Here is a 12,120-nt window from a genome sequence, read left to right on the forward strand (position 1 = left end):
ACTGCTACAAGTCCTTTTCTTTTTTTGGGTCACGCAAGTCGTCTGGCATCATTCAACACATGGACGAGGCCGGTGTCGTCAGTCAAAGCTAACTCGAGCGGAAGGACTCGGTCTCTCAGTGTGTTTCCTCCATGAAAGGAGATATAAAAAAAACATGCTTTTCCAGGTAGGTAAAGTGCTGAGAATCTCTCCCTGAGCGAACCAACTAACCTTTTCTTCCAGCCTCATGTCTTTAATTTGTGCTGGCAGACAATGAAATATTTACAAGGAACTCTACAGGCAATTACATTAAAAGTGTGTGGTTAGACACCGCCTACCCTTCGGCGGGGGCCCCCTCGGTGAGAAGCCGAGGGCCGATTTGGTGAATGGTCGCAAAGTTTACAACGTCAGATTTTACTCACTATCAATTATTCAGAGCCGAGAGAAGCAGAGAGGCAGAGGAGGAGAAGGACAAGAGTGAGTGGAGGAGAAGGGAAGGAGATGAGGAGACGAGGGCGGAAGGAGGGAGAGGGAAGAGGGGAGGAGATGAGATGAGAGGAGAGGAGACGAGAGGAGACGAGAGGAGACGAGAGGAGGCGTTCGGGCCGCGGTGGAAAAGGCTGCACTTCAGTGTCCATTTGCTAAATGTGGCAGAAACGCGCAGTGTGGCGGCCATGTTCTGCTCGCTGAAAGCTTCACCGGACGTTTGATTCCTCAGAGTACGTCCTGCACTCTAAACACACACTCGCCCGTGTATAGCTGCACACGCACATGCACATATACAGTATTGTCCACAGACACGCAGATGAAAACGGTTTTGTACCTCTGTATTTAGCCTTTTAAAGAAGCCCCTCGGCGTCTTTAAAGCCACCTCTTAGCGTCTGGACGAGGATGCTCCGATTGAATGATGGTTAGTATAACCAGGCAGCAACCTCTGATTCTGAAAAGTGAAGTCAATGCTTCATGTGTTAAAGCTGTATTCTCTCTACTGACCACCAGGGGGAGACTCCTCAGGACCTACCCACCCACCTATGCTGAAAAAAACACCGTTTTTTACTCAGATATACAACACACTACCCAGCTGAGAGAAAAAGACACAGTGTCTTCTTGCAGTGTACTAAAACACAAGACTTGCTGCAGAGAGACGGCAGCTCTGCTCAACCCTGTCTCTTAAAAATTACGTTCCCCAGAACTAAAACGCATTCTCAACTACGTTTGACCAGAAACGTATCTCCTCCCTGATTACTTTAGTGCTTGACGTATTACAAATACGTTGATTATACACATATTTTTGTTTTATTGTTTTTACGTTCGTGTTTGACGTATTACAAATATGTTTACAATTGTGTGTTTGTGTTATTGTTATTCTTGCTTTCTTGCCGATCTGAAGACCGCTTGACTGCCGGTGTGAGGCCGATAACAGCCTCTGTTGCGCCGGGTCCGGTCATCTCTGAGTCAGGTTGTTTGGGAATGCAGCCCAAAGTGTGTGATAAACTCCATCTAGTGCAGTAAACCACTGCAGTCAACTCAGCAGACATTCGGATCTCCGTGTTCAAATGAGCTGCAGAATCTGACGTGAAACATATTCAAACGGGCGGAGAGAGCCATGTGACACAACATCTGGATTACTGACTGATATGGATGTGTTCAGAACATTTCTGACCACATCCAAACATCTTAACTGTACCAGTATGTTGTGTTTGACGTATTACAACATGTATGTATGACCAGTACAGTTAAGATGTGTGGATGTGGTCAGAAATTAACACATCCATATCATTCAGTATTTTGAAAACTGGATGTTGTGTCCCGTGGCTCTTTCCGCCCCTTTGAATTTGTTTCACATCAGACTCTGTGTGTGTATGTACTATGGACTGTTTACCAGCGCATCGTCGTGTGTCGCATCGCGCAGGGTAAAACAGAACAGCTGATCGGAGCAGAGCAACCCTGTCTCCTAAAAATTACGTTCCCCCAGAACTAATGCATTCTCAATTACGTTTGACCAGAAACGTATCTCCTCCGTGATTACGTATCTCCTCCCTGATTTTAAAAGTCTAACTTACATTTTTAAGCTTTAGGGCCATATTATCACCTTATGACAATTGTCCCTCATTTTATAGAGAGCTGTGATTGTTCTGCAATTTTAGATGTAACACATGGGTATATATCTCCAATGCAAGTGCCTTTAAAAGGTGAATTTAAGAAAGTATGCAAACAATCGAGAATAAGGCCTAATGCCGTGTTCACACCAAAAGAGTTGCACAATCTTTACAATCATGAAGAAAAAAGAAAAACAGCATCTGAAGAAAAAATGAAAAAGGGTAAAATGTGTAACTGCGAAAAAGCGTTGCGAATATTCGCTTTTTCGCCAGAGTTGAAATATTTCAACGTTGAGTTGAAATAGAGTTGAAATATTTGAAACAGGGTTGAAAAATTTCAACTCTGGTGAGAAATTCGGCCGACGCTGAGTCAGCGCTGAAAAGCTCTGCCGTTGTCACCGCCGTCCTGCCGTTACTGAATCAAACTGCTAGTCCGCTGAAGGAGCGCTGGAAGCGGCTTCATTCAGACACTCGTCCTGGAGGAGTCGGAGCTGCGTGCGACTACGGGTAATATTATGAATCTAGACACAGGGGCGTTTGAAGTTCCAACATTTGTGGGACTTCCTCAACAAGTATAAAGCAGAACTAGTGGTTATTTCAATGGTGAATGGCGGAAATGGTAAATGTTTTCACAGAGTAAAGCCACGGAGATAAGCCGCGCCCCCTTTCCCAGCGTAGGGTTGCGAAAAATTCGCAACGCTTTTGATGTGAACACAGCATCAGACCCTGAAGGGTTAAAGTCTTCTTCAATACAGCATGATGTTCATTTAGTAAATTATGGTAATTTAGAGTCAAACAGACCATAAAGCAGGGGGTGTTTTACGGCCTCTTTACGTCACTCCTCCTCAGTCAGGAAAAGGTCACTTCCTGTTCACTGGTTGCAAAAAGCGAAGATGGCGACGGAAAAAACGCCAAACTCAAGGCAAGGCAAAAGTTGTTTTTGTAATTGTCTTGATTTGGCTGTTCAGGTTGAGGTCTGAATCCATGACTACATCTAGATGTCTGGCTTGGTTTGAGGTTTTTAACATCAATGATTGAAGCTGAGCGCTCACTTTCAATCGTTCGTCCTTGGCACCAAAAACAATTACTTCTGTTTTATCTTTATTTAATTGAAGACAATTCTGGCACATTGAACTCAAGGTTTTAAAATCGCAATCCAGAAACCAATAAGAGATGTCCACTTCTTATATAGAGTCTGTGATAATAACATCTCTTACATCTCTTCTGCCAGAGAGCCAAGTTTCATATACGAATGAAAAACACAAACAGACACAAAGAAACAACCTCACTGTTCTGTAAAAACTGATTTTAGAAGGAAAATATGTCCCGTTCGAGGGAAGGTCACGTCCAGAGCTCATAGTGAGGTCCCATGATGTGAATCCTATTCTGTGGTCTCCACAGTCACCATTTTAACCCCTCCCTCCTTGCTCCTTCCCTCCCTCCCCAGCTGGACTCCCTGCATGTCGTCTGACCGGTGTCCCCTTCCCAGAGGAGCGTCCTACCGGCCGGCGGCTGATGTATATTTGATGAGCGGGTGCCCGGGACCCTCTGGAGGGCCAGGACACGCAGTGGGACAATGGGCCTCGCTCAGGTTTCCTGTCTGACTGACACCGACACTGCACTTTTTGTAGCCGAGCCGCTGGAATGAGAGGGTTGAAGTTTCAACCGGGAGGCCGAGTTACAGCTCGAACAAGAGCAGCACCGGCAGCACCAGCAGCACCGTGCGTTTAATTGTGGCTCACAACATGTGGGTTTGATCCTTTTCTCCCCTTATTTCCCCAAGTACAAAATATAAGACGATTGTTCATCAAATGTCTTGATTTAGTTATTTAAGCTTTTCAGCTTATAAAGGAATAATTTAAGAGGCTGAAAGCAATAACTACATGAATAGATAAAAGCAACCTTGACCTTGACAAACACGGATATTCTCTGTAAACTAACCAAGAGTCACATTTTCCACCACTATTTTTTTCCCTGTGATAATAATCAGACGTGAGAGATAAAACAATATCCAGGATGTTGGCTGGTGATGTTTAGAAGAAGGAGACGTAGATATGTTTACCATCAGACACTTTAAATCAGGAGAGCAACAAACACATTCGGTCAAAGTGTTGTCCATGAAGACATATGTCCTTCACAAAGACAATAATCTACTACAATAAAGATTATTGCTGGACATTCATAATCAAAATATGTATTGAAGGGGAACCCCTCATTTATAAACTCATCGAAGGTTCATGCATTTCATTGGCTCGTCTTTCGTGAGGTTTATTGATCGTAATTTACCAAACCACATTGATGTACATGTAACCAAACATGCATGTTCATGACCAAATCAAGATCAGATCTACGACATATTTCAGGAATCACATGAAGTCTTTGAATTACATTATATTGTGTTTTGTGCAACGCTGTCTCCTAAAAATACGTTCCCCCAGAACTAAAACGCATTCTCAATTACGTTTGACCAGAAACATATTTCCTCCCTGATTACGTTTGTGTTCGACGTATTACAAATACATTGATTATACACATATTTTTGTTTTATTGTTTTTACTTTGTAACGCCGGTGTGAGGCCGGTAACGGCCCCTGTCGCGACGGGTCCGATCTGAAACCGCTTGGCCGCTGCCTTTAGAAATTCAAATATGCTTAATTTCAGCGGGAAAGCAAGAAAACAATAACACAAACACACGATTATGAACATATTTGTAATACGTCTAACACAAACATTAACACAATAAAACAAAAATATGTGTGTAATCAACGTATTTGTAATACGTCAAACACAAACGTAATCAGGGAGAAAATACGTTTCTGGTCAAATGTAATTGAGCATGCGTTTTTGTTCTGGGGGAACGTCATTTTTAGGAGACAGGGTTGATTTTATGTATATATGGAAAAATAGGATTTGTCCGGTGTAGATTGTAAACGCCTCTTATCTGGCGTCTGTTCGCTACGTTTTCATTGAGGTCGACAACCAGAAACGTCCCGAAAAGCAACAAGAGAAGATTCAGTTAGAGGGCTGCAGAGTCTCAGAAACCACCACACTCATCTGGTGGCTCACACATGATTGAGAGGGATCTTTTTTTTTCTTATCAGGGAACACAAGTTTTTTTTTAAGGACAATGCTTCTCATTGAAGCCCTTTTAGCCCTTTTTCTGCTTTAGGGCGTGCTGCTCGCGGACTTGAAGCAGCTTCATAAACACAATCAAAGTGATGGAGAATTAAGTTGGTTGCTCCTCCTGAATTCATTTGCACCATAAATCCCTGAGGATAACTATATATATATATATATATATATATATATATATATATATATATATATATATATATATATATATATATATATATATATATATATGATTTTTTATGTTTTATTATTTGTATTATTATCATTGAGACTTCTATGATGATGATGATGATGATGATGATTATTATGCAGCAACAGCCCGATAATTCCACAAAAAGAGACGCCCCCTCTGGGACGCCTTTAGGTGATTATTTGGATAATTATTCCGTCTTGTCGCGCGCGTGTCTGCCCGCCGGAAATCCCCCTTTTTTGATTGACAAGCTGCTGCCCCGCTGACCTCGCGCGGTTCATCGGTAAATATTTCATCGTCTGCTGCTCGTGCTCTTTAGTTCCCGTTCAGGCCTGTTTATTCTTTAATTGAGAGAAGTGTGTGCATGTGTGTGTGTGTGTGGGGGGGGGGGGGGGGGTCTTTTCTAGCCACAAAGTAAATGAAGCTTAATGATTAATTAATGTATTAATTGCCAAGAAAGTGAATGGGGTTCAGGCAGAGGAATTCCTGCGCGTCTTCCATCAATTAATAATTTGAGCTGAATATCTCTCTCTCTCTCTCTCTCTCTCTCTCTCTCTCTCTCTCTCTCTCTCTCGCTCACGCTCTCTCTTTCTCTCTCTTTCTCTCACCCTACAGATTATTTGCTTCCATGTCATATTTGGTGTTTGTAATCACGAGTTATTGTAAAGATGCCTAAAAAATGAATAACAAAACAAGAACAAAACACTAAAAATCAAATGATTTGTTCTTCAATTAAGACATTTGGGGAAAACTGAAAACGAATACCTTTATTTTTATTTTGTGTTTAATCCTTTTTAATTGTAATGTAATATATGTGCAGCTGCCTCTTTTATCCAGGTGTTGATTTATATTTTTTTGGGACACATTTTAAACTCGTTTCTCCTCTACTGCAAGACATGCTTGCTTTATTAATTTTGTTGTGAGAGGGATGGGGATGGGGGGGCGCAGGGAGCGTGGCTTCCACCGAGGAACCCTCACGCGATTGGCGGAGGCATTCAGAGGGGAGGGGAGGGAGCGTCCACCAATGAAGAGGAGCCTCGCTAGAAGACGCTCCAATATAGGACCTGGAGGCGGAGAGCATCTTTATTATAGAAGTCATCCACCGGCGGAGAGGAGACCGGAGACCCGCAGGAGCGCAGGAGCTACCTCTCCTTCTCTATTTCCGGTGTGTTTTTGTAATCAGATTTAACGACTTTTTGGGTGTTTTCTTTTTTTTTTTTCATCTTCTTCAATTTTGAAGCTGACCGAGGAAGCTGACCGAGGAAGACGGACCACGAACATTTCTCCCCATCCCCCTCCCCCACCACATCTGAACCGCAATCATGATGTCGATGAACAGCAAGCAGCCTTTCAGCATGCACCCGATCCTCCACGAGCCCAAGTACAACCCGCTTCACTCCAGCTCGGAGGCGATCCGCAGGGCCTGTCTGCCCAATCCATCGGTGAGTCCGACCGCAACACCTCCACAATGTGTGGAGGAAACACTGGAGCGTGGCTCATATGACCCGGTCTGGTCAACTTGAGAACTTTTACAAATGATTAGATGTGACGTTTAAAGTGCAGCGTTGTGATTCAACATCAGTTTACAGCTTTTGGGGGGATCATAAGAACCATATTTTGATTACTAAAGTCAGAACACAGACCAGGAGAGGTGTCATGTTTGGGTTGGGTTAAATGTAATGAATGAGACAATGTAACTGTAAAGACAAACAAACACAAAAGCAGATGATATAAATAATTAAATAAGATGGATATGACGGGAGGATGAGGAATAGCAATATCGGCCCATATAGGGCACCAAGTCGGTGCGTAAAGATACGCAGAGATGAGCCAGGTGTGAGGGATAAAAGAAGATGAAGGAGGAAGGAGGATTCTCATGTTTTCCTCACTCATATTCAAACTGGTCTCATTTCATTGTCCGTAAAAATTATTCAGGAGATCGTAAATATGCATTTTAAATGAATATCCAATCACGCGGTCTGACACAATCGCGGGCAGAGTCGGTGATGGAGTTAGATTTCATGTGAGACGTAAGAAAACGAATTGAAGTCACATGAAAATTATTTTAATTTCTCTCAATCTGGAAGAAAAAAAACTATTATTAGGCTGCTTTATTTTAAAGATAAATAAACAGCCTTTACGTGGAAAATTGTGGAAAAATAATACAACGTTTTTTGATAATTAAAGTTTAAAAATAAATAACAATAAACCTTGTGATGATCTGCAATGAACTGTATTAAATTATTATTTTCGTTGTTCAGATTCATTTTTGAATTCAAACTTAAATTAAACGTGTTTCTATTCAGATTTTTGAATTTCATGATTGTCTTTTTAAATAAATTAGAACAGTCGTTATGTAAGATGATCCATACTTGCAATGTGATCTTCTGAACTAACCGGCTTCCGTCCGCTCCTCCTCCGCAGCTTCAGGGCAACATCTTCGCGGGCTTCGATGAGACTCTGCTGCAGAGAGCCGAGGCTCTGGCCGCGGTGGACATCGTGGCCCAGAAGAGCCACCCGTTCAAACCGGACGCGACCTACCACACCATGACCACCATGACCAGCATGGCCTGCACCCCGAACTCGTCCTCCGGGCATCTGCACCACCCGTCCGTGCTCACCTCCCACCATCACCCGGGGCACCACCAGTCGGCCCAGGGTCTGGACGGCGACCTGCTGGACCACCTGACGCCGGGCATCTCCCTGGGAGGCCTGTCCGGCTCGGACGTCTGCTCCTCGGCCTCGCACACGGCCCACGCCGCGCACATGTCGGCCATCAACCACATGCAGCACCACCACCACCACCACCAGCAGTCCATGAACATGCACCAGCACGCGCTGTCCCACAGCTCCCTGGGGGTCGGCGGCGGCCTGGACTCGGAGCCCGACCCGCGGGAGCTGGAGTCGTTCGCCGAGAGGTTCAAGCAGAGGCGGATCAAACTCGGGGTGACGCAGGCGGACGTGGGCTCGGCGCTGGCCAACCTCAAGATCCCCGGGGTTGGGTGCCTGAGCCAGAGCACCATCTGCAGGTTCGAGTCCCTGACGCTGTCGCACAACAACATGGTGGCCCTGAAGCCCATTCTGGAGGCCTGGCTGGAGGAGGCGGAGCGGGCGCAGAGGGAGAAGATGTCCAAGCCGGAAATCTTCAACGGCGGCGATAAGAAGAGGAAACGAACGTCCATCGCGGCCCCTGAGAAGCGCTCCCTGGAGGCCTACTTCGCCGTGCAGCCGCGGCCCTCGTCGGAGAAGATCGCCGCGATCGCCGAGAAACTGGACCTGAAAAAGAACGTGGTCCGGGTTTGGTTTTGCAATCAGAGGCAAAAGCAGAAACGAATGAAGTTTTCTGCGACGCACTAAGACCACCAGGGGAGGGGGATAACCTGGACTCATTTACAAAAAGACTCAACCAGAGACGAGCTGCTGCTGCACACTGTCAGAGAAACGAGGTGCCCCGTTGGGCCCTCTGTTGATACCGGACCTGCTCCACTCACAACCAGAGTCCCATTCAAAAACTTCACATTTGAACGTCTCATGTCTAAGAGGCCTCTTCTTATTTCTCGGACTGAATCACGGACTATGTGCCGCGTTCAGGTTCATCACGGTGTTGAAAGTGCTGGACTTGTTTGGACCACTGGCCTCCACTTGTTTTGTTCAGCCTCATGCAGCTTCATAAACAGCTGGATTCAACGGTGTACCTTTTTAAAATGATTATTATTAGTAGTAGTATTAATACCATTCTTACAGTGGAGACCGGGAGAAAGACTGAGACCCTGTCCAAAGAACGAGAGACTCTCAAATCTCCGCAGAGATCCGTGAGATCACCATCAGAAAAAAAGAGGAGGAACATGCTCTGTCTCATCCATTCATATGACAATTGTTGTACACAAAAAAGCATAATAATGACAGGAATCCTTAGTCGGAATAGCTTTTTTTATATTTATCATTGTATATTTGTGAATACGTTGCACCTCCGTGTGTGGAAAAGCTCATTGTAATGTATTGGCTCTTTTCTCTCACGTGTTTGTTTCTACCGGGAATTCTTCAGTAGTTTGTGTTTATTTCTATTTTTATTTATTTATTTTTAATTTGTTGTGGGGAGGAGGCAATTTGGACTGAATGATTGAACCTGAAAAGTGGTGTTTTCTGCCCGGTACGGCTCCAAAAATATGAAAATAACTTCCCTCCCCAAGTGAAAGCATTGTAATAAGAAGAGCAACACACACACACAAACACACGCGCACGGATACACACATTCACACGATATATAGCTGTGTGGCTACCTCATTATGCAAGTGTTGGCACGTTCATGGTGATCTAAAAACACACACAGGCAAAAAAAAAAGAAACAAAGTTGAATAGAATCAATTAATTATTTTTGTGTGTTTTGTATGTGTTTTATTGTTTTTCGTTTTGTTCCTCTTCCACCGGTTTAAAGGTGAAACAGAAAACTCACTGATGTATACACCTGTTGTATGTTCAAGTTCACTGCAAGGATGCTTTGACAATCAAATTATGATTATTTATTATTTTATTATCACATTTTTGTATTTATTATTATTATTATTTTGTTAAGGCTGTTATTACTTGGTTGTTGATCTCCCCTCTTTGTGTCCTCATAAAATGAATAATTTAGCATATTATTATTATTATTATTATTATTGTCGTTATTAACACTGACACCTTTGTGGAGCGCACTTTGTAGATATTTCGATGAAGGGAAATAGTCGGCCTTATTTTTACTTATATTTTTGTTTATTTTCTTTATATTTATTTGAACTTAACTTATTTTGGAGGAGAAAAGAAGAAAAAAAACATTTAATTTGTGAAAGTGTGCTTTAAATGTGTCTGTGTAAGCGACAGAAGCTGAAATAAAGCGTGCACGTTTTACTAACATCCTCTGAAAGCCTTTCTTTGAAAAATAAAATAAATCGAAATAAACCCCCAAAACGCAGGTATTTGGGGATCTAATGGAAATTTGAAGAATCTATATTTTTTAATAATGTCCATATGAATTGATCCGTCTTTTCTCACCTTTATGCAGGTGTTTTTTTTATATTTTTAAAGATATATTTAATGGCCTCTGAAACATGAGCTCGTGAGTCTGTAGAAAGAGTCGCTGCGCTCGCGCGCGAGCAGCTGCTGCTGTGAAACAAGAGCCGCGTGGAGCTGAAGGAGCTCCGTCCGCCTGAAAGCTGCTTCCCGGCGGTGATGAATAGGATCTGATACATGAGTGACTCAAATATTGATCAACTTTGCCGGGTTTGAAGCCTCCATCTCTGTCTCTAGCGCGGAGGACAGTGCAGGCGCGCGCTCGCAGCAGCCGGAAGGCTTAGAGGGCGGAGCCCGGAAAGAACCACCGGAAAACTTGTATACAGCTAAGAAGTACACTTCCTCCAACTCCACTTGTAAAGGGAAGACCAACTAAACAACAACAAAGATACTCTCAAAGTTTCACCAAACATAATTGTATTTCCTCCAGAAGAACAAAAGCATTTATACATTTTAGAAATACTGAGTTCATGGGCTGCCTCACGCGCTATAATTCAAAACCAGTGTATTCACTCAGTCAAGTGTTCTGCTGTAAACCTTCTTTAAAATCAACATGAAAATATTTTTTGTTGGCCTGAAAAGTCAAATAATACGAAAACTGCTGAATGAAAACAAAACCCTCAGACATAAAAAACACATTCAATGCATATTCTATGTTAACTATTAATCTAATATGAGTCTCTTTTTTCTGCCATAGAGAATATTTGTTTCTGCACATCTTAACTTCTTTTAAGCTTCTTTTGAACTACTTTCATACATATATATATATATATATATATATATATATATATATATATATATATATATATATATATATATATATATATATATATATATATATATATATATATATATATATATATATACACCAGGATGGTAACAGATACACCAGGATGGTAAAAGATACACGTACACTGTGTTGGATATTTATGTTTTTGTCCATCAGTGTCAATTTCATTTCATTGATTAACTCTCAGCATAATATTTACATGTATGTCACAAGATCAACCCACACATCAAAAGTTGCAGCTCTCAAGAGCTCAAGAGAACAACAGCAAATAAGATAATTGTAAATTTGACATTGCAAAAGCAGTGCATTGTGTAGTCTACCATCAAAAACAAATGTTTATTCCTCTGCTCATGACGCTTTAATTTGAAAGTCCAAAACACAAACGATTTGAAAACACATCTATTAATACTCATTGTTAATTTAAGATACTCAAACGATTTTACGACTAAATTAAATATATAAAACATCACATTAGAGCAGAAATAGAGGGAACCTACAAAATAAAAGCACACATATGAGTGTGCCTGATCTGCACAGCCTCACTCTTTAAAGTGTTCTGGCCCAGAGCAAGAACCTGACAGTTATTATTTAAAAAAACACTGGGTCCTCTGGAAATATGAAAACTGACTTCAATTTGAACCAGACAGCCATCAGATGTATTTACACATCAACATATTCAGTATCAGTATGTTTCGTCTCCTCTCTCTTTGGCTCAGCAGGTGGTTTCGGCCCATAAACTCGTTATTAATGAATAATAAATATTGGCTGTTATGACACTATTGATTTCTGCGTGTGTTTGTTAAGAAGCTGCTTTTCTCTATTGTACAACAGCAACTCGGGCCCCCGATTCCCACCGGAGTAACCCGAAGCTGAGTGGCCTCC

General features: G+C 42.4%; 1 protein-coding gene across 1 annotated transcript; it reads left to right on the forward strand.

The window, feature by feature from the left end:
- Positions 1-6,721: 6,721 nt before the first annotated feature.
- pou4f4 (POU class 4 homeobox 4) lies at positions 6,722-8,756 on the forward strand (the record flags this gene model as incomplete). Its single annotated transcript, XM_079238001.1, has 2 exons — positions 6,722-6,841; positions 7,824-8,756. The coding sequence occupies 2 exons, from the start codon at positions 6,722-6,724 to the stop codon at positions 8,754-8,756; spliced, it is 1,053 nt and encodes a 350-aa protein (XP_079094127.1).
- Between the last annotated feature and the right edge of the window lie 3,364 nt (positions 8,757-12,120).

Source organism: Taurulus bubalis (genome assembly GCF_910589615.1).
Source record: "Taurulus bubalis genome assembly, chromosome: 2".
Lineage (NCBI taxonomy): Eukaryota > Metazoa > Chordata > Actinopteri > Perciformes > Cottidae > Taurulus > Taurulus bubalis.